The sequence below is a fragment of the Mustelus asterias genome, chromosome 1 (genome assembly GCF_964213995.1).
Source record: "Mustelus asterias chromosome 1, sMusAst1.hap1.1, whole genome shotgun sequence".
NCBI lineage: Eukaryota > Metazoa > Chordata > Chondrichthyes > Carcharhiniformes > Triakidae > Mustelus > Mustelus asterias.
The window spans coordinates 27,436,115-27,459,611 of record NC_135801.1 but is presented as its reverse complement, the minus strand read 5'-3'; the positions used below and the strand labels follow the sequence as shown (position 1 = coordinate 27,459,611).

The 23,497-nt window shown below is 42.8% G+C and overlaps 1 protein-coding gene across 3 annotated transcripts in view; it reads left to right on the top strand.

The window, feature by feature from the left end:
* Positions 1-23,497, top strand: part of LOC144492474 (uncharacterized) — a 40,344-nt gene that overhangs the window by 11,366 nt on the left and 5,481 nt on the right. The window contains exons 1-6 of one of the 3 annotated variants that reach the window (XM_078210536.1): positions 4,827-4,922; positions 8,993-9,160; positions 9,293-9,352; positions 11,998-12,135; positions 18,791-18,937; positions 23,366-23,426. In XM_078210536.1, the coding sequence (XP_078066662.1) occupies positions 4,911-4,922; positions 8,993-9,160; positions 9,293-9,352; positions 11,998-12,135; positions 18,791-18,937; positions 23,366-23,426 (586 nt within the window). In that variant the 5' untranslated portion in view covers positions 4,827-4,910. Of the gene's footprint in view, positions 1-4,826; positions 4,923-8,892; positions 9,161-9,292; positions 9,353-11,997; positions 12,136-18,790; positions 18,938-23,365; positions 23,427-23,497 lie in introns of those variants that run through there. The other 2 variants (XM_078210554.1, XM_078210544.1) reach the window with 2 other exon arrangements.

The following is a 23,497-nucleotide window of genomic DNA, read 5'->3' as shown; positions in this document are numbered from 1 at the left end:
ATTGAGGGAGAGATTGTTGCCGCACCAGTTCACCAGATTCTCTATCTCATTCCTGTACTCTGTCTCATCGTTGTTTGAGATCTATCCCACTACGGTGGTGTCATCAGTAAACTTGAAAATCAAATTGAAGGGGAATTTTGCCACACTGTCATAGGTGTATAAGGGATATAGTAAGGGGCTGATATCACAGTCTTGTGGGACACCAGTGTTGAGGAGATTGTGGAGGAGGTGTTGTTGCCTATCCTTACAGATTGTGGTCTGTGAGTTAGGAAGTTCAGGATCCAACCACAGGGAAGAGCCGAGGCCCAGGCCATGGAGTTTGGAGATGAGTTTCGTGGGAATAATGGTGTTGAAGGCTGAGCTGTAGTCAATACATAGGTGTCTTTGTTATCTAGGTGTTCCAGGGTTGAGTGCAGGGCCAGGGAGATGGTGTCTGCTGTTGGGGCAGTAGACAAACAGTAGTGGATCCAGGTAGTCTGGGAGGATGGAATTGATTCGAGCCATGACTAGCCTTTCGATGCACTTCATAATGATGGATGATAGAGCCACCGGATGATAGTCATTGAGGCACGCTGCTTAGTTTATCTTAGGTACTGGGATGATGGTCATCTTCTTAAAGTGGATAGGGACCTCAGATTGTTGTAAAGAGTGGTTGAAGATGTCTGCGAATACCCCCACCAGCTGATCCGCGCAGGATCTGAGTGCTCATCCGGGTACCCCATCTGGACCAGTCGCTTTCTGTGGTTGACCTTCGAGAAAGCTGCTCTGACATCTGCAATGGTGACCCCAGATACAGGTTCATCCAGGGCTTCCGGGGTGGAGGGCAAGCTCTCGCTGACCTCTTGCTCAAAACGGGCATAGAATGCATTGAACTCATCAGGGAGGGGTGTATTGGAGCCAGCGATTTCACATGCCTTCATCTTTTAGCCTGTTATGTCTTCCAGACCTTGCCATAGTCGGCAGGGGGCTACGTGGCTAGCTTTGGACTCTAGCTTGGTCCGGTACCGTCTTTTAGCATCTTTGATGGATGATCTTCTGCTATTTCTTATGATCTTATTGCAAGCAGCAACCTAATCTACACCCCATTCCCCTCCCTTGCTAACCTTTCTTCCCAAGGTGCCTTCTGGGGACTAGCCATTATAATCACCTTCCTGCCCTACTCAATGCACCCACGTCTTGCCTTCCATTGGCTTTTCAGCAGATCAACAATCAGTGCCTTCCTCCTCTGAATTTCTCACCAGAGGATCTCTTCACTTGTGAACAAGGCCCACGCCATCCACTATCCTTTATTGTACATGATTTCACAGCACTTTGAGCCTTACTGAAACTCCCTGTCCTGTTATATTTCCAATGTGGAGATGCCGGCGTTGGACTGGGGTAAACACAGTAAGAAGTTTAACAACAGCAGGTTAAAGTCCAACAGGTTTATTTGGTAGCAAAAGCCACACAAGCTTTCGGTGCTCCAAGCCCCTTCTTCAGGTGAGTGGGAATTCTGTTCACAAACAGGGCATATAAAGACACAAACTCAGTTTACATGAATAATGGTTGGACTGCGAATACTTAGAGCTAATCAAGTCTTTAAGATACAAACAACGTGAGTGGAGAGAGCATCAAGACAGGCTAAAAAGATGTGTATTGTCTCCAGACAGGACAGCTAGTGAAACTCTGCAGGTCCAGGCAGGCTGTGAGGATTACAAATAGTGTGACATGAACTCAATATCCCGGTTGAGGCTGTCCACAAGTGTGCGGAACTTGGCTATCAGTTTCTGCCCAGCGACTCTGCACCGTCGTGTGTCGTGAAGGCCGCCTTGGAGAATGCTTACCCGAATATCAGAGGCCGAATGCCCGTGACCGCTGAAGTGCTCCCCAATAGGAAGAGAACAGTCTTGCCTGGTGATTGTCGAGCAGTGTTCATTCATCCGTTGTCGCAGCGTCTGCATGGTTTCCCCAATGTACCATGCCTCGGGACATCCTTTCCTGCAGCGTATCAAGTAGACAACGTTGGCCGAGTTGCAAGAGTATGTACCGGATCATTGACACAGATGCCATCATCTCACGTGAGAACACCATCTACCAGGTACACGGTACATACTCTTGCAACTCGGCCAACGTTGTCTACTTGATATGCTGCAGGAAAGGATGTCCCGAGGCATGGTACATTGGGGAAACCATGCAGACGCTGCGACAACGGATGAATGAACACCACTCGACAATCACCAGGCAAGACTGTTCTCTTCCTGTTGGGGAGCACTTCAGCGGTCACGGGCATTCGGCCTCTGATATTCGGGTAAGCGTTCTCCAAGGCGGCCTTCACGACACACGACGGCGCAGAGTCGCTGAGCAGAAACTGATAGCCAAGTTCCACACACATGAGGACGGCCTCAACCAGGATATTGGGTTCATGTCACACTATTTGTAACCCCCACAGCTTGCCTGGACCTGCAGAGTTTCACTGGCTGTCTTGTTTGGAGACAATACACATCTCTTTAGCCTGTCTTGATGCCCTCTCCACTCACGTTGTTTGTATCTTAAAGTCTTGATTAGCTGTAAGTATTCGCATTCCAACCATTATTCATGTAAATTGAGTTTCTGTCTTTATATGCCCTGTTTGTGAACAGAATTCCCACTCACCTGAAGAAGGGGCTTGGAGCTCCGAAAGCTTGTGTGGCTTTTGCTACCAAATAAACCTGTTGGACTTTAACCTGGTGTTGTTAAACTTCTTACTCTGTTATATTTCTACCAGATGTTCTGTCAAAAATACCACAGTGGCAGTGTCACCCTCATCTCCAAACTTTAATCCCTCTCTTTCTACTCCGATGGCACTTTCTGCTTTGAGCAATCCTTTTCCTGTCCATCTTGCTTCTCAATAAATAATTTATTGTCTGAACTCACTGGCCTCTAAGTGTCTCTCTAAAGAAAATCCATGTTTACCTGGTCCTTGCAGTAAGAAGTTTAACAACACCAGGTTAAAGTCCAACAGGTTTATTTGGTAGCAAAAGCCACACAAGCTTTTGGAGCTCCAAGCCCCTTCTTCAGGTGAGTGGGAATTCTGTTCACAAACAGGGCATATAAAGACACAAACTCAATTTACATGAATAATGGTTGGAATGCGAATACTTACAGCTAATCAAGTCTTTAAGATACAAACAACGTGAGTGGAGAGGGCATCAAGACAGGCTAAAAAGATGTGTATTGTCTCCAGACAAGACAGCCAGTGAAACTCTGCAGGTCCAGACAAACTGTGGGGGTTACAAATAGTGTGACATGAACCCAATATCCCGGTTGAGGCCGTCCTCATGTGTGCGGAACTTGGCTATCAGTTTCTGTTCAGCGACTCTGCGCCATCGTGTGTCGTGAAGGCCGCCTTGGAGAACGCTAACCCGAGTATCAGAGGCCGAATGCCCGTGACTGCTGAAGTGCTCCCCAACAGGAAGAGAACAGTCTTGCCTGGTGATTGTCGAGCGGTGTTCATTCATCCGTCCCACTCACCTGAAGAAGGGGCTTGGAGCTCCGAAAGCTTGTGTGGCTTTTGCTACCAAATAAACCTGTTGACTTTAACCTGGTGTTGTTAAACTTCTTACTGTGTTTACCCCAGTCCAACGCCGGCATCTCCACGTCATACCTGGTCCTTGCCATATCCCAAGACTTCTCTATTCCTATGTTCTCAATCACTGACAAGGTTATCTTTGGTCACTTCCTTGTTTCCCTATCTCCAGTCCTTCAACCTCACATCCTGTTGTGTCTGCCCCAGGGAAAAGAAAATCTGTAATTACCATGCACTCCCAAGTTTGCTTCGAAATTCTGCAGCCGTCAATGTGCTTAGTTATGAATACTTTTTCCTTTTCTTTAGCAAAACCTTTACACACTCCCATCCCAGTCATTTCCTTAGTCTTTCACCACATATTTGGGTCAAAATTGGATGAGTGTGGTGGTTGGGGGTGGAGCACTGATTTGAGATTTAATACTGATCTTCACATCATATGCTATCTGGCATCTCAATTCTCTGGTCCAGGATCTGCACGACTTGGCTTCTTTTCACTATTGAATGGCTGTATAAGCTGTTTCTTCCAGTCCATGGTTTCAACAAGTAATTAGGAAGTTATTGAGTTCTTTGTCATTAAGATTGAAAGTGTCAATTCAACTCCCTTTCCTGTGTTCCCCCCTCACTCACTAAGTTTAAATATGAACCCACACTTTCCCCATGGCAGCTACGAGTTTGTTGTGTCCATGTGGACCATCTATTGGTCCCTTGACCTGTTCCTACCCAACTACTGACCACCAGGTGTCCCTTTCTGGCTCCAAGCCAGCTGATGTTGCCAGAAGAAAGGACATCTTTATACTGTTTCCCACCTTTTCAAAACTTCTTTCACCCCCATCCTCATTCTCCCTCTGTCAATGCAAGCTAATACCTTTGATCCCTCTGTCAATGCAAGTTACTGGCAATCTCCCGTTCCTCTCAACTCCTTCAATGTGTTGCTGTCTTGTTGCCTTCTAAATTTATTTGCATCTTTACTACAACTCACTGTTTGAATCTTTTCAATTATTTTCTACAACTGCCACAACATTGAAACAACCCTAACCAAAAACATAAATAGATTTTTTGTGACTCTGATTCCTTATTCTGTCTCGTACTCCTTGAACACTCTGCAGCTTTGCACTGTCCCCCTCTATTGTCCAGATAGGTGAGATTGGCCATGTTAATTCCACCCTCTTCAGTTGAATCGTAGCATTTCCATCAACAGTATTTTTTCCTGTACCTACACTGAAATCTCTGAAGGATGTGTCAGTGATGCCTTTCCTCTTTCCCAACCAGATAGATCGGGGTAGGGCAGTAGATGTTGTCTATGTGGACTTCAGTAAGGCCTTTGACAAGGTCCCTCATGGCAGACTACTGCAGAAGGTGAAGTCGCATGGGATCAGAGGTGAGCTAGCAAGGTGGATACAAAACTGGCTCGGTCAAAGAAGACACAGGGTAGCAGTGGAAGGGTGTGTTTCTGAATGGAGGGCTGTGACAAGTGGTGTTCCTCAGGGATCAGTGCTGGGACCTTTGCTGTTTGTAATATATATAAATGATTTGAAGGAAAATGTAACTGGATTGATTAGTAAGTTTGCGGACGACACATTCGTTGGTGGATTTGCGGGTAGCGATGAGGACCATCAGAGGATACAGCAGGACATAGATCAGTTGGAGACTTGGACGGAGAGATGGCAGATGGAGTTTAATCTGGACAAATGTGAGGTAATGCATTTTGGAAGGTCTAATACAGATAGGAAATATACAGTAAATGGCAGAACCCTTAAGAGTATCGATAGGCAAAGGGATCTGGGTGTACAGGTACACAGATCACTGAAAGTGGTAACGCAGGTGGAGAAGGTAGTCAAGAAGGCATACGGCATGCTTGCCTTCATCGGCCGGGGTATTGAGTTTAAAAATTGGCAAGTCATGTTGCAGCTTTATAGAACCTTAGGCTGCACTTGGAATATAGTGTTCAATTCTGGTCGCCACACTACCAGAAAGATGTGGAGGCTTTGGGGAGGGTACAGAAAAGATTGACCAGGATGTTGCCTAGTATGCAGGGCATTAGCTATGAGGAGAGGTTGGAGAAACTTGGTTTGTTCTCACTGGAGCGACGGAGGTTGAGGGGAGATCTGATAGAAGTCTACAAGATTATGAGAGGCATGGACAGAGTGGATAATCAGAAGCTTTTTCCCAGGGTGGAAGAGTCGATTACTAGGGGCATAGGTTTAAGGTGCGAGGGGCAAGGTTTAAAGGAGATTTTACAAGGCAGATTTTCTACACAGAGTAGTGGGTGCCTGGAACTCGTTGTCGGGGCAGGTAGTGGAAGCCGATACGGCAGTGACTTTTAAGGGACGTCTTGACAAGTACATGAATAGGATGGGAATAGAGGGATATGGTCCCTGGAAGGGTAGGGGGTTTTAGTTAAGTCAGGCAGCATGGTCAGTGCAGGCTTGGAGGGCCGAAGGGCCGGTTCTTGTGCTGTAATTTTCTTTGTTTTTTGTTCACGTGATACCCATTGGTGACATGACCCAAGACATGGGGTCAGTTTGCCCAGGTATGTTAACAGCACCTAGCTCTAACTTGCCACACTGTTGTAGTCCAAGTCCACTCCATTACCTATGTGGTGTCAGGTTGCTTGTCTGAGATGAGCTGCAATTTCACCCAGTTAAACAATAGGAAGGCTGAAGCCACAGTAGTTATTCACCGCCACCAATTTCGTTCCTTTGCTATCAACTCCAACCCTCTCATTTTGAGTTGAACCTGATAAGCTAAGCTCTGACTTTATACATATATCTTCTCCATCACAAATGCCTACTGTCACACCTACCCCTACCTCACACCATCTGCAACCAATATCCTTGCTTTTGACATTTCTAAACTTCACTATTCCAATGCTCCATTACTGGCAACCATCTTTCATTAACATCTGCTCATCCGAAACTCTGCTGTCCCCATATCCTATTCTCCACTGAGTTCTGCTCGCTCGTCACCTCAAGCCTTTGTTGACTTATATTGGCTTCTAGTTCCACAAGACCTGAAATTTAAACTTCTCATTCTCATGTGAAAATCCTTTCATGGTCTCATCCTTCCCCTATGTCTGTCTTCCTCCAGCCTTACAACACCCTCTTTCATGCTCCACCACAATGTCCCCTCTCCACCAAACCATAAGATTCTCCATTCTTCTGACTCTTATTGCATTCTCTCTCTAGTCTCACCAATGGAGCTATGCCTTCACCAAAGATGTGCGAGTTTGGTTGATTGGCCATGCTAAATTGACCCTAGTGTCAGGGGTATTGGCAGGATAAATATGTGGGGGTAGAGCCTGGGTGGGATTGTGGTCAGTGCAGACTCAATGGGCCGAATGGTCTTTTGCACAGTAGGGATTCTATTCTATGATTCACCTGTCTAGGCCATCTCCTCTCCACCTCTGTCCCTTTCGCCTCCCTTTCTAAGACCTTCCTTAAAAGTCCAGTTCTTAGAATAAGCTTTTGGTTACCTTTCCTCCTTTGACTTGGTACTTTTTTTTTTGATTGTGCCTCTAAAGAGCTTTAAGCCATTTTGCTATTTTAAAAGTGCTACCCAAGTGCTTGTTAGTGCAACATTTACTTTACAAAGCTGTTTTATTTTAGACTGGTATGCAGTGGTATTCCCCAAGCTTCATTACTAGGACCACTACTGCTTTGATATACATTAATGACCTGTGGTACAGGCAGAGTTTTGAACTTTATAGAAGACCTGAGAACAATAGTATTAGATTTCAAGAGGAAATAAACAGGCTGGTGGAATGAGTGGAAAAGTGACAAATGAAATTCAGTGCAGGAACTTGTGAGCTGATATATTTTGGTAGGACAATTGGGGAAAGGGTGCTAGCTAAATTTTGAAGGGGGTGCAAGAACAGAGATCCGAGGTTGTTAGTGCAGAAATATTTGAAGGTGGAAAGAAAGGTTTAAACGCCTGTGGATCGACCCTTGGCTTTATAAGTAGTGACATAAAAGTACAAAGATCAGGAAATCATATAAAATCTGTAAAACACCAGTTTGGCTCTAGCTGGAGTTATTGGCTTCATTTCTGGGCACTGTGCTTCAGGAAGGATGTGAATACTTCAGGGAGGTTATGAAAAAGTTTTGCTAGAATGGTTCCAGGGATGAAGGATTACAATTGTGCCGAGAGACTGAAGAAACTTGTACTTTTCTCCTTTTTAGAGCAGAAAAAAAACCCAAGAGTTTTGATCAGAGTGTTTAAAATCATGAATTTAGCCAGAGTAAATAAAAAAAGCCAATAACCAGTTTAAGGTGATCAGCAAAAAAATAAAATTGACATGAGAGACAAACTTTTTTTTTAATATGGTGAGTGATTAGGATTTAGAATGATAGTCTGACAAGTGCTGGAAATATATTTAATAGTAACTTTTCAAAAGAAAATTGGAACTTAAAGAATGAGCCAATGGGAATAATTGGATTTCTGTTTGAATGAACTATACAGAGTAGATGGGCTGAATGGCCTCATCCTGTTCTGTGCTATTCAATAGTGCTTTGATAATTTGTTCTGGAATGCAATGATCATCCTGGTGATTGGGCGGCACGGTAGCACAGTGGTTAGCACTGCTGCTTCACAGCTCCAGGGTCCCGGGTTCACCATCCTGGTGATTGGGCGGCACGGTAGCACAGTGGTTAGCACTGCTGCTTCACAGCTCCAGGGTCCCGGGTTCGATTCCCGGCTCGGGTCACTGTCTGTGTGGAGTTTGCACATTCTCCTCGTGTCTGCGTGGGTTTCCTCCGGGTGCTCCGGTTTCCTCCCACAGTCCAAAGATGTGCGGGTTAGGTTGATTGGCCAGGTTGAAAAGAAAATTGCCCCTTAGAGTCCTGGGATGTGTAGGTTAGAGGGATTAGCGGGTAAAATATGTGGGGGTAGGGCCTAGGTGGGATTGTGGTCGGTGCAGACTCGATGGGCCGAATGGCCTCCTTCTGCACTGTAGGGTTTCTATGATTCTATGATTCTAAATGAAGTAAGAAGTCTAACAACATCAGGTTAAAGTCCAACAGGTTTATTTGGTAGCAAATGCCACTAGCTTTCGGAGCGTGCTGCTCCTTCATCAGGTGGAGTGGGAGATGTGCTTACAAACCTTTGTGAGCACATCTCCCACTCCACCCTGACGAAGGAGCAGCATGCTCCGAAAGCTAGTGTCATTTGCTACCAAATAAACCTGTTGGACTTTAACCTGGTGTTGTTAGACTTCTTACTGTGTTTACCCCAGTCCAACGCCGGCATCTCCACATCGATTCTAAATGAAAATAGTGGGATTTAGTATAGTGTCTAAGTAAATAAGCATGGTGTATAACACAACTCTTTTTTTTTCTTCTCTCCCCTTCTAGGCTCTGAGTTGAAGATCACTTTGATTTGAACCTACAGATATTAAAATTATTGACCTTCAGTGAGGCTGTTGGCTATTTTTCCCACCTTTTTTGTTTTCAGACAATGGCACGTTACAGATACTTCATATTTAATCAGCATGGTATGGTGATCCTGGGATTTCTGCAGATAGCTTGTGCTGCTGTGTGTGTAGTATCTGGCTTTATGGACACAATCTTTAGGAAAAGTTCAGCACTCAGTAGAACTAGAATACCCGTCTGGACTGGCACGGTAAATCCAAAAGAATTTACTTTGAAATATAACTCTTAATATAAGTTTTAAATATGACTTTAGTTTTTTTAAATCCACAAATCAATGATGAAACATTTTTCTTACTCTGAAATATTTTACTTGTTTTTTCAGGCAATGGCCTTTCCAGGAGTTCTGGCATTATTTTCTTCTCAGAAAAAGAATCCTATTCTTGTAAGTCTGTTTTTGGGGGTGAAATCCCTAATACCATCATATGTGAAACGGTATCTTAGGTGATTATCACCTGAAACGGCATAAAATACATAAAAAATTCGCTTATTCATTTGTACATCCTTTTTAAATACCACTTGAGTGTACTTGGTTGAGAGTGAATGGGTGACCTGTTCATTTAACTTTGCCAATTTGCTTGGGCGCCCAAGACTTTATAAAGAGTCACTTCTGTCCCACCGTTCATGAAGAACTGAGCATATTTAGATTGGGTTTAGTAGATTTGTTGAGTCAGTGGAATATTTTCAAAGTATTAAGCAAAGTAACAAGTCCTCTGGCAGTTGGTTTTACTTTTGAAAATTATAGTCAAAGTAGACAATAGTTGTGTTTCTTAAATTCGCCCTCATTGAATCTTGAGGGGTTGTTTTGGATATGCTAAGACTTTGATACTTGTCAGGTTGCTCAGATCTTGAGCTCTTTTTTTTGAGAACAGTGATTTGTTCAGTTTCCATTTTTGGATGGGTGGATGGATGCGTCTGTGGGTTCGAGGGAATTTCTCATTTATAAGACTGCGTTGCTCCCACAGTCTATGCACTCAAAGTCCATTTGATGTACTGGAGATCAACCAATACCTATGTTATGTACTCTAGCAAAGTGTCTGTCTTTCGATGATGAGTAAGGAAATGGTGGCAGGGGTAGTGATGGCAAAGGAGAAGATAAGAAAACTGGTGACTAGAGGGAGAGGCACCATCAGAAGAGATTGTTATTGTGTCCAACCGTATCAAGTAAATTAGAGGCCCTCTGCATCAATCTGTTGGATCAGCCCAATATCATAGTTTGAAACAAGCAAGTGGTTAATATTCTGAAAGCAGGATATTGCAGATGCTGGAGGGCTGCTGACTGAAATTTTAAAAACCAAAACAAGCAAAGGGAACAAAAATGGAGCAGAGATGTTGAGCTCTAGAAGGCTGTAAAGTGTTTAATTGAAAATCAAGGCGCTGTTCCCCTCAACTTGCATTGTGTTTCACTGGAACAGTGCAGCAGGCCAAAGACAGAAATGTCAGTGTGAGAGCAAGGGGGAAGAATTAAAATAATTTAAATTAAATTAAAAGCTCGGGATCACGCTTGTACTGAACATTGAGTAGTGCAGACTAGATTGAAATAACGAAACATAAATTGCTGCTTCACTAGGTAGGAAGGAGTGTTTGTGTCCTTGGGTAGCAAAGACAGAGAAGGTGGAGGGGCAGGTTTTCATGGAAAAGTGTCATGAGAAGGGGAGGGGTATTGGAGGTGATTGAGGGAGTGAGCTAAGGTATTGTGGAGGACACAATCCCTTTGGAAAGCTGGGAGGAGAAGATGTGTTTGCTGGTGGCATCATGCTGCTCTTGGTGGAAATGGCGGAAAATGATCTGTTGAATATGGGGTGGAAGGTGAGGAAAGGGGAACCCTGCTGTGATTCTCAGAAGAAAGGGATGCAGTGCCTGCTTCAGCCACATCTTTTTCTTTCTTGACCCATCACTGTTCTCTTTGAATCAATGGAATCAATCTTCTCTCAGTCAGTCTATAGGGGGAGATAGTGGTGTAGCGATAATGTCATTGGATTAGTAATCCAGAGGCCCACGTTCATGCTCTGGGACAGGGCTTTAAATCCCACCAGGCCAGTTGGTGAATTTAAATTCAATTAATAAATCTGGAACATAAGACTAGTCTCAGGGATGGTAATAGTAACTATGAAACTATCATCAATTGTTGTAAAAACCCATCTGGTTCACTAATGTCCTTTAGGAAAGGAAATCTCTAGTCCTTGCCCATTCTGACCTACATGTGACTCCAGACAAGGCAATTAGGGATGAGCAGCAAATGCTGGCCTTGCCAGTGATGTCCACATCCCATGAAAAACTAAAGGAAGAAAAATTCTTGACTTTTCACCCTCACGCAGACCTTTTTACCTTTGTTCCATGTAGCCCTTACTCAAAACCAATTCCATCTCCAATTTTCCCAGTTCTGAAGAAAGGTCACAGAGCAGAATAGTTAACTCTGTTTCACTCTCTGCATAGATTCTACCTAACCTGCTGAATATTTCCACCATTTTCTGATTTTTGGTCCATGTTCTGGCTGTCTCCACGGGAGTAACCTAATCCTCTCCCCATGTACTTTTCAGGCTTCTAATGCATGACCTTTTTAAAATCATCTACATGCTACCACATTTGGCAGCAGCCTCAAGTAACTCTTCTACGCTAACTTCTGTCTGGCTTGTAAATTACAAATGCAGTGGTGTTGAAACCAATATTTAGAAACTAATTTCTCAACAAATAGTATTTGTAAATCAACACGATAAATTCTGAATTTTGAATTACTCTTTATGCTGTTAATCCTGACCTCCATACTATGCTGTAACTTTTAAGCAAAATAAAACTAAATGGAAGTATTAACTTAAACCTTTATTTTTAACATTTCTAAAATACCAGGCTTTTATTGAGGCTAGAAATCATGCGGTTGACTCTGAACTACCCTCGGGCAACTAGGGATCGGCAATAAATTTATTGAGGCTAGAAATCATGTTTTGTACATTCTAGCAATTTTAATAATATGCAATAGTATTTGGAATTACTCTGCTCTTTATACAGAATTCTTTGAATTCTATCTCCTAGGTGAGCAGTATGATTGCCTCGGCTGTATTTTCCTGGATTACTACGACTATTTTGATAATATATGCAGCATTGACATTGAACTATGGTGAGGACGATGATGAAGTGTTCCAACATAAACCCAGCCATACCATTCACTTGGTAAGCCATTTTGGAATTTACCATGAAACCTTTTCTTTCGGCTCACTTTCCTGTTCTTCCTGTAGTTGACCAGGGCTTCAGTGTTTTATGTGAACTTTGATAGAAAATATGGTTATGTGCCTTTTGTTTGTTTCCCTCACAGAAATTGTGTGGCTCCATTATGCAGACAGTTCCCACATTGCACGGTGGTACGTTTATAAATTTAGCACTGTAATTTAATCATTTTGTGGCCCTTGAGCAATATGACATATAGTGACTTACGAAAAGTAGTGGGGAGGAAGAAATGCTCGAACATTTGATTAGAAATCATGAGCATTTTAGGACACATTTAAACACCATTTAATGTTTTTTTTTACATTTCCAAAAAGAAAAGTCTGTAAAATGAGCACCATCTTCTCCAGTTTTTGCTTGTTGGGGAGGCTGAAGGGAACTAGTCAACCAAATTATATAATTTGATTTGCTATTTTTTTTTTGGTGAAGGGAAACTCACCGCAGATCAAAAATTCTTGATTTAGTCAGTCTGCTTGTTGACGATCATAAAAATCTAATGACTCCGAGGGAGGCCATTCAGCCCATCATGCTTGTTCCGGCTGAAAAGGTTTTTATTTATTCATTCATGGGACATGAGCGTCGTTGGCTGGGCCAGAATTTATTGCCGATCCCTAGTTGCCCGAGGGTAGTTCAGAGTCAACCGCATTGCTGTGGTTCTGAACTCGCATGTAGGCCAGACCAGGTAAGGACAGCAGATTTCCTTCTCTAAAGGACATTAGCGAACCAGATGGGTTTTTCCGACAATCGACAATGGTTTCATGATTATCAGTAGATGATTAATTCCAGATATTTCACAATTGAATTTGAATTCCACCATCTGTCGTGGCAGGATTCGAACCCTGGATTCCCAGAACATTAGCTGAGTTTCTGGATTAATAGTCTCGCGATAATATCACTAGGCCATTGCCTCCCCATAGCCTAAACCCACTTTCTAGGTGTTAGTTAGTCTGTAGCCCACCAGGTCACAGCATTTTGGGTGCAGGTCAGAACCCCTTTTAAATGTGCCAAAGATTTTTGCTTGACCACTTTTCAGGCAGTGAGTTCCAGACGGTTAGCACCATAAGGGTGCAAAAATTCACAACTCCCCTCCAATACTGTTGCAAATTATACTTCAGATCCATATCCTCTGATTTATTGACCTCTCTGCTAATGGTAATGCATATGTCAGCCTGTCAAAAATAATCAAATCAAAAGGTTGCTCCACCTTTCAATGAAATATCTACCTTTGGAGCATTGGGCAAGAAATAATTAAGTTGAAAAAATTGAATGGCCTAGATCTATAAATTTGACTTTGCTGGGGGAAACTTTGATCTGTTTGATCAATTCACACCAACATGCAGGCTTAGACACTGAGCCATCCCGGGACTCTTGAGGCAAAGGAGAAAGGAAATGCAAACTCGTGTTTAGTTTATTGATTTTAATTAAGTATTCTGAAATGATTTAAGTTCACTCTTCCCAAGCCATAAACAGTATGCACTCCCCAAACAATTAACCCATGTAAAATTAACGGCCAGTATAAATGAGATGGAAGTCTCGATGCTTAAAACCAATAAATCCACATCAGTGGGTGTGTTGAGAGGAACTTGGAATGGATTTGTGAGGCACTGATGATCCTATATGAAGGGATCAGTAGACATTGGAGAAGCATCATTACATTGGAAGCAGGATAATGTTTCCATTATCAGCAGGTGATGAAACAGACACTAGTAGCTTCAACCTATTAGGCTTCAATTTTTTTCTTTATATCTGTTCGCAGCATGTGGCTGTCACTGGCTAGGCCAGCATTTATTGCCCATCCTCATTTGCCCCTGAGAAGGTAGATGGTGAGCTGCCTCCTTGAAACATTGCAGTCCATGATGGGTAGGTATGCCAACAACGCTGTTAAGAAAGCAGTTCCAGGATTTTGATCCAGTGACACTGGGAATAGTGATAATGTTTCAAGTCAGGATTGTGTGGGGCCTGGAAGGGAACTTGCAGGTGGTGCTGTTCCCACGTGACTACAGATGGTAGCGGTTGCAAATTTGGAAGGTTCTGTCGAATGGGCCTTGGTGAGTAGCTGCAGTGCATCTTGTAGATGGTACACAATGCTGCCACTTTGGTGGAGGGAGTGTATGTTGAAGGTGGTGGGTGGGGTGTCAATCAAATGGGGTGCTCCTGGATGGTGTTAAGCTTATTGAGTTTTGTTGGAGCTGCGCTCATCCAGGCAAGTGGAGAGTATTCCATTACACTCCTGACTTGTGCCTTGTAGATATCAGACAAGCTTTGGGGAGTCAGAAGGTAAGTTACTCTGCAGAATTCTGGGCCTCTGACTTAGTTTTGTAACTACAGTATTTATATGGCTAGTCCAGTTCAGTTTCTGGTTAATGGTAAAAATAATTGAGGGTAAACTTGAGGGTCATATGTTCAGTGAAAACCTGGTGCACAATGGTTGATATGACTTTGGAACGAAGGAGATAGTCATCGACTTGAGGAAGCATAGTGGAGGGCATGCCCCTGTCTACATCAATGGGGATGAAGTAGAAATGGTCGAGAGCTTCAAGTGTTTAGGTGTCCAGATCACCAACATCCTGTCCTGGTCCCTCCATGCGGACGCTATAATTAACAGAGCCACCGTCGCCTCTACTTTCTCAGGAGACTAAAGAAATTTGGCATGTCCATTACAACTCTCACCAACTTCTACTGATGCACCATAGAAAGCATTCTTTCTGGTTATATCACAGCTTGGTATGGCTCCTGCTCTGTCCAAGATCGCAAGAAATTACAAAGGGTCGTGAACGAAGCCCAGTCCATCATTCAAACCAGCCTCCCACCCATTGACATTGTCTACACTTCTCGCTGCCTCGGAAAAGCAGCTAGCATAATCAATGACCCAACGCACACGGACATACTCTCTTCCACCTTCTTCTGACAGGAAAAAGATACAAAAGTCTGAGGACATGTATCAACAGACTCAAAAACAGCTTCTTCCCTGCTGCCGTCAGACTTTTGAATGGATCTACCTCGCATTAGGTATCTAGCTACACCCTAGCTAAGACTGTAACACTACATTCTGCACCCTCTCCTTTCCTTCCCTATGTACAGTATGCTTTGTCTATATAGTGCGCAAGAAACAATACTTTTCACCGTATACTAATACATGTGCAATAATAAAAAAAATTTTAAAGTCTCGTCTGACAAACCATCTGGACCTCTTTGGGGACTGATAGCCCAAGTAAATTGTGGGGGAACACCACAAAATATGTACCTCATCCTTCAAAATGCAGTTAATAAAGTTCCACATTTAAGGTATAGACCAAGTTTAAACGCTGGCAATTTAGAATACATCAGAGGAACGAATTTGAAACTGGCTGAAGAGTAGAAAACATTGGATTCTTGCTAGAGGAGTCGTGTGAGGCTGGATGTATGGCTGAAAGAGTTCAAAGTAGGATGACTTCAGGCTTGGTACTAGGACTACTGCTGTATCTATTTTACATCAATTACTTTGATTCAGAAACTCTAGGCAAGTTATTCAAATTTGTAGATGCCAAAATTGAAAGGGAAGTGAGATCAAACAAAACTACTCAGATATAGAATCAGTTGGACAGGATATGAAAGTTGCCGAAAATGACACATGATGTTGAAGTGTTGCACATCGGGGTGTTTGTGTTAATTTTTCTTTCCTATGAGTAGTTATAAAATAATTAAGGAAGTTGAGACAAGCTCTTTAGTCCTTAAATAAAACTTAATGTCCAGCATGTGTCGGGCACAGTGATTAGCACTGCTGCCTCACAGCACCAGACACCCGGGTTCAATTCCAGCCTTGGGTCTCCTTGTGTCTGCGTGGGTTTCCTCTGGGTGCTCCGGTTTCCTCCATCTGTCCAAAGATGAGTAGGTTAGGTGGATTGGGCATACTAAATTGCGTGTTCGTGTCAGGGGTATTAGCAGAGTAAATACATTTGCAGGAATAGGGCCTGGGTAGGGTTGTTGTCAGTGCAGGCTCGATGAGCCGAATGGCCTCCTCCTGCACTGTAGGGATTCTATATCCCATCAGGGCAGAGCAACAATAAAATTTTAAGCCAAAAAAATGAATTGCATGGCTAAGCAGTAGAACAGATGTTGGAGAAAGCTGTGATTAATCTTTGTAGAGTGCTCTGGTCAGATCACACCATGAGTACTATGTTTTCTCTGCTTCTTGGCAATGAGAATTTAACATTCAGGCACTGCAGCAAGGACTAAGAAGTTGGTCCCCAGTATCATGCACTGAGTTATGAAGAAAGACTTAAATGTCTCCGGGTGTCTGAGATGTTCCTTTAAAAGTGTATGAAATGGTAAACCTGGCAAATCAACTGCAAGAATAGGACAAACTAGCAAAAGGTAAATTCAAGGTTGATATTGGGAAATTCTTCACAAGCACATTGTGAGAGCAATGGAAGTAAAATCCCTGGAATTATTTAGGAAACAACTGAAATGGGAGGACTGTTAAGATACTTATGGATGGATGGAATGGCCTTTCTCACCCATAACTGTCTTGTAATCATCTTCAGTTAACTTATTTTTCAGTGTTCTTTATTTTTTTCACATGGAGTATTTTATTACAATTAAAGCAATGCTTCTGTTTTCTGTTGGAATTGTTTTATTTAATCAGTCTCGATTAATTTTTAATCCATACTTCATTTTGATTGCTTTTTGGGGATTTGTTTTTCATCCTGTAACTCAGGCTGACTCTGACTTTGAATCTCATAATTTTCATGCTTTGTCTTCAACACAATAAATGCAGGAATTTTCATTCTCTAAGTATATGCATTTTCATATAATTGCATCAGCTGTCCTTGTCTAGTTTGACTTGTGCATCATTCCAGACCCACAGCAATGTGACTGACTCTTAACTGCCTTTTGAAATGGTCTAACTGTGTTGTCTTCAAGAAGATGACTCACCACTGCCTCTTCGGGGCAATCAGGGGTGAGCACTAAATGCTTAATAAGTAGTATCCACAACTCATGAATTAATAAAATATATATGCATATATACTTATATACAGAAGTTCATGAGAAATAGGATTGGACCAGACAGTCCCTTGACCTGTTCTGCTATTCAATATATCATAGCTGATCTTTTGCCTCAACTTCACTGTCCTGTCAACTCCCCATATCCCTTGATTCCCTGAGAGATCAAAAAGCTATCCATTTTTGTCTTGAATGTATATAATGATGCAGCAACTGCACCCCTCTGGAATACAGAAATCCAAAGAGAGACAACCCTCTGTTTCTCCTCATTCTAATCATAAATGATTGACCCCCTTACCCTGAGGCTGTGCCACCGTGTTCTAGATTCCCAGCCATGGTAACTAGTATCTCGGTGTTTGTCCTGTCAAGCCCCTTCAAAAGTTTGTATGTTTCAATGAGATTACCTCTCATCATGGAAAAGCTCTCTCAACCTAGGGACCAATCTAGTGAACCTCTGCTGGACTGTCTCCAAGGCAAATCTATCCTTGTGTATGAAGATTAAAAACAGCGCACAGAACTTTTAGATGTGACCCCACCTATTTGTAGAATTCCTTGTTCCCGTGCCAAAAAAGCCGACATGCCATTTGCCTTCCAAACTGCTGCATGGTAACTTTGTTCTAGTAAAGTACTGTAGATTGTGGCATATACGTTGCTTCAGTCTATATGACCCAATATTTCAGGCCCAAAAATCATGTTTTTTGCATATACTGGGTAGATTAGGCAACTCAACCCACCCCGCAACACTTTTTCAGCTACAACAAACATGCTATACTGCTATTAGTCATCAGCCTCAATTTTTCACCCCACAGTTGGATGTTTTACTTAGTGGGTACCTTATAAATGAACACACGGGATCAAGCAGGTGTTATGGCTGTTTTGCGAAAAATGCACAAGAATTTTGGAGACAGCCAAACAAAGCAGGTCCTGTATGGCAAATGATAAATATGGCAACCACCCACGCCCACATTGACGGTTCACTTTTATATTCTGTGTATAGGTTGACTCCTTTTTTTGCAGAGATTTTGGGTCTTTGCAGGTTAACTTGTATGCTAATATTTATAGTAGATCCAAGTCTCTCTGATCTTTAACATATAAAAGTTGCATATCTTTTTTTGAAAAAAAAGTTTTTTTAGTCCATCTGCCACCTGTTGCCCACTCTCATAATATGTTTGTATCTATCTGCAACCTCTATTTTTTGTCCTACTCAAAACTTACATTCCCACTTAGACAAAGACACTGAGAGTAGTGTGTCCAACTTTGCTGATGATCCAAAACTAAGTCATTTAAATAGATTCTAGGCCCCAGCATGGATCCTTGTGGTGCTCCATTAGTTACAGCTGGCCAACTTAGAAAATGTCCCATTTATTCCTACTCTCTGCTTTTAGTGCAATCCTTCAACCATGCTGATGTGTTACCCCAACTTCCTGAGCCCCTTTGTTGTGTTTTAACTTTTTGTGTGACACCTTTATTGAATGCCTTTTGAAATCCCAAGGATGCCACTGAGCAGGGCTTGAACCTGGAATTTTCCTCTTCAGGGTTCCAATTGTCATGAGGTGTCGTCATGGCACATTTCACTGTACTGCCAAAATTGGAAATAAAATGCTTGCTTCATTCGTTGCAGGAGTATATACTCACCAAATTTGTCCAAGGAGCAAATATGGCCATATTAATTGCATCTGTGATTGGTATGATGATTGCAACCATTATAGCATATCTTGGTTGTCGAAGTCTTCCCATTTGTGCCTGCTATGACAGTACCACTGGAATGGTAAGTGTAGTGGCTGACGATCATAATTTTTTATTTACATTTCCTAATTAAAATTACTTATGATCTACAATGTGCTTATTTTGTGGCTTTATTTCCATTATTTCAAAATCTACAAATTGATGTGAAGTATTTGGTGAGTTGCGTTGTATTAGTAAAACTCACTTAATGCTGCACGACTCCCTCTTCCTCTCCAAGGTGTTGGCATATGGTTCCATGGAACCAGTTTCCGCCTAATATCTATGCAAGGGTGATTTGATGTATGAGTTTGGAAAGCTCCTTGGATATTTAACAACAGGGGACATCAAATTCGAGCCTAACCCTATCTTTACCCAATATCCACAGGTGCACATTTCCAGCAATGGGAGATGCAATCTCCGCAGATCATAATCTTTGTCAATTGTATCTCAGCTTCATCCTGGGAGGGATGACACATTTATACAAGTATCTCTTGATCATTTGGTTTTGTTCCATTTTACTATCTTCTTGGGCCTTTTGGCTCAAACTTAAATTTTCTGGAGGAAAGGTAGGGGTAAAAGTTCATCTCTGGTGGTGTGAAACAGGTGCTATTGGCTGCATATTCGACACAACACCTGGTATTTAATTCCAATAATGCAATTGTACTGAATATCTGACACTGTACAAGTCGGCAGCTCATCCAGTACCACCAGAGATTCCTTTCTACCACATAGTGTTCTCGTAGCATCTCCGGTCTAACTCCAAAATGTACCCATGCAATTGCCTGCCAATTCTAAATGAAAACAATGAACTGTTTCATAGCTTTTTAAAACCTCTTTTGGTTGATATTAGATCTATATTTTATTGCAACAGTGAAACAATTGTAATAAAAGCAAATTGCTGGAAAAACACATGTCGGTTTGCATCTATAAAGAGTAGTCGGGTTAACGTTTTGGCTATACACCTGAAACTTGGATGACTCTGGGACAAGACTGGTTACTTCAAGTGCCAGGTTTCAGATGTTTCAGAAGGGACAGGGAGGGAGGCAAAAGAGGTGGGGGAGTGGCACTGTTGATCAGAGATAGTGTCACGGCTGCAGAAAAGATGGACACCATGGAGGGATTGTCTACGGAGTCTCTGTGGGTGGAGGTTACGAACAGGAAGGGGTCAATAACTTTACTGGGTGTTTTCTATAGGCCGCCCAATAGTAAGGATGTTGAGGAGCAGATAGGGAAACAGATCCTGGAAAGGTGTAATAATAACACAGTTGTCGTGATGGGAGATTTTAATTTCCCAAATATTGATTGGAATCTCCCTAGAGTAAGTGGTGTAGATGGGGAGGAGTTTACTAGGTGTGTTCAGGAGGGTTTCTTGACACAGTATGTAGATAAGCCTACAAGAGGAGAGGCTGTACTTGATTTGGTATTGGGAAATGAACCTGGCCAGGTGTCAGATCTCTGTGGGAGAGCATTTTGGAGATAGAATTATGATCACTATCTCCTTTACAATAACATTGGAGAGAGATAGGATCAGCCAAGTTAGAAAAGTGTTTAATTGGAGTAAGGGGAATTATGAGGCTATCAGGCAGGAAATTGGAGGCTTAAATTGGAAAGGGGTTTTCTCAGGGAAATGTACGGAAGAAACGTGGCAAATTTTCAGGGAATGTTTGTCTGGAGTTCTGCATAGCAACGTTCCAATGAGACAGGGAAGTTATGGTAGGTTACAGGAACTGTGGTGTACAAAGGCTGTAATGAATCTAGTCAAGAAGAAAAGAAAAGCTTACAAAAGGTTCAGGGTGCTAGGTAATGTTAGAGATCTAGAAGAATATGCGGCTAATAGGAAGGATCTTAAGAAGGAAATTAGGAGAGCCAGAAGGGGTCATGAGAAGTCCTTGGCAGGCAGGATTAAGGAAAACCCCAAGGCATTCTACAAGTATGTGAAGAGCAAGAGGATAAGATGTGAAAGAATAGGACCTATCAAGTGTGACGGTGGGAAAGTTTGTATGGAACCGGAAGAAATAGCAGAGGTACTTAATGAATACTTTACTTCAGTATTCACTATGGAAAAGGGTCTTGATGGTTGTAGTGCAGACTTGCAGCGGACTGAAAAGCTTGAGCATGTAGATATTAAGAAAGAGGATGTGTTGGAGCTTTTGAAAAGCATCAAGTTAGATAAGTCGCCGGGACCGGATGAGATGTACCCCAGGCTACTGTGGGAGGAGATTGCTGAGCCTCTGGCGATGATCTTTGCATCATCAATGGAGATGGGAGAGGTTCCGGAGAATTGGAGGATTGCGGATGTTGTTCCTTTGTTCAAGAAAGGGAGTAGAGATAGCCCTGGAAACTATAGACCAGTGAGTCTAACCTCAGTGGTTGATAAGTTGATGGAGAAGATCCTGAGAGGCAGGATTTATGAACATTTGGAGAGGTATAATATGATTAAGAGTAGTCAGCATGGCTTTGTCAAAGGCAGATCATGCCTTACGAGCCTGGTTGAATTTTTTGAGGATGTGACTAAACACATTGATGAAGGAAGAGCAGTAGATGTAGTATATATGGACTTCAGCAAGGCATTTGATAAGGTGCCCCATGCAAGGCCTATTGAGAAAGTGAGGGGGCATGGGATCCAAGGGGACATTGCTTTGTGGATCCAGAACTGGCTTGCCCACAGAAGGCAAAGAGTGGTTATAGATGGGTCATATTCTGAATGGAGGTCGGTCACCAGTGGAGTGCCCCAGGGATCTGTTCTGGGACCCTTACTCTTTGTGATTTTTATAAATGACCTGGATGAGGAAATGGAAGGATGGGTTGGTAAGTTTGCTGATGACACAAAGGTGTTGTGGATAGTGTGGAGGGATGTCAGAAGTTGCAGCGAGACATTGATAGGATGCAAGACTGGACAGAGAAGTGGCAGATGGAGTTTAACCCAGATAAGTGTGAGGTGGTTCATTTTGGCAGGTCAAATAGGATGGCGGAATATAATAATGGTAGGACTCTTGGCAGTGTGGAAGATCAGAAGGATCTTGGGGTCCGAGTTCATAGGGCGCTCAAAGCAGCTGTGCAGGTTGAGGCTGTGGTTAAGAAGGCGTATGGTGTACTGGCCTTCATCAATCGAGGAATTGAGTTTAGGAGTCGTGAGGATAATGTTGCAGCTATATAGGACCCTGGTCAGACCCTACTTGGAGTACTGTGCTCAGTTCTGGTCGCCTCATTACAGGATGTGGAAGCCATAGAAAGGGTGCAGAGGAGATTTACAAGGATGTTGCCTGGGTTGGGGAGCATGCCTTATGAGGATAGATTGAGTGAGCTCAGCCTTTTCTCCTTGGAGAGACAAAGGATGAGGGGTGACCTGATAGAGGTGTATAAGATGTTGAGAGGTATTGATCGAGTGGATAGTCAGAGGCTTTTTCCCAGGGCAGAAATGGTTGCCACAAGAGTTTAACACAGGTTTAAGGTGCTGGGGAGTAGGTACAGAGGAAATGTCAGGGGTAAGTTTTTCACTCAGAGGGTGGTGGGTGCGTGGAATGGGCTGCCAGCAACGGTGGTGGAGGCGGATTCGATAGGGTCTTTTAAGAGACTTTTAGATAAGTACATGGAACTTAGTAAGATAGAGGGTTATAGGTAAGCCTAGTAATCGCTAAGGCAGGGACATGTTCGGCACAACTTTGTGGGGTGAATGGCCTGTATTGTGCTGTAGTTTTACTATGTTACTATGAAAGGGTGATGGAAACAGATTTCAAAAGACAATTGGACATGTACATGGGGACTCATTTGCAGTGCTGTAAGGAGGGAAAGTGCTGTTAAATTGGACAGTGCTGGCACAGTAAAGATAGGCCAAATGGCTTAGGCAGACTTCACATCTGCATTTCATGCTCCTAAAAAATGTCCATCACTTTCCCATGATTGACCCCCATGCCCCCCCCCCCCCCCCCACCCCGCCCCATTGCAGTTGCTGTTTTTCTCTCTCCATTGTGCCCTAGTCCGTGTATCTAAAAACTCAATCAGACTTTTGCTGTTTAAGAAAGCACTCAGCAGGTTAAGGAGCATCCATGCAAAGACAAACTGTCAACATTTCAGGGTGATCAAAGGAAAGGGAGGTTGCAGATGGGGGTAGTGGAGTGGGGGGCATAAACGCAATGGCAGTGATCAGGTCTTGAGGTTTTTTTTGAGGAGAGGGCTGATGACTGCAGATTTTAAATGGAGGGGGACAGCTCCTGAGCATTATGTGAAAAATAAGGAGGATTAAGGCCTGGTTAATCTTTCTTCTGTTAATAATGTCGAGTAAACAGTTACCTGGCCATTTGTTTAATTACAACTTGTGGGTTCTTGTGCATACATTTGGCCACACACAAGTTTCAGCAATGATTACTTTTCAAATGTCTTGAGGACAATAAAGTGCTTTATAAATACAATTTTACTTCTTCAAATGCAGTAGTAGAGAGATAGAGCTAAATAATCTCATTTCCCTTTGCAGCAGTCATTGATGACAGAGGACCAACAGCCTCAAACAATTGAATTGGTTTGTACCCGGCATAGTAAGTTCTTTTTTTAATATACGGTTTACAAAGAAGCTGTAGATATTTTTAAGGTAAATTTTAACATGGAC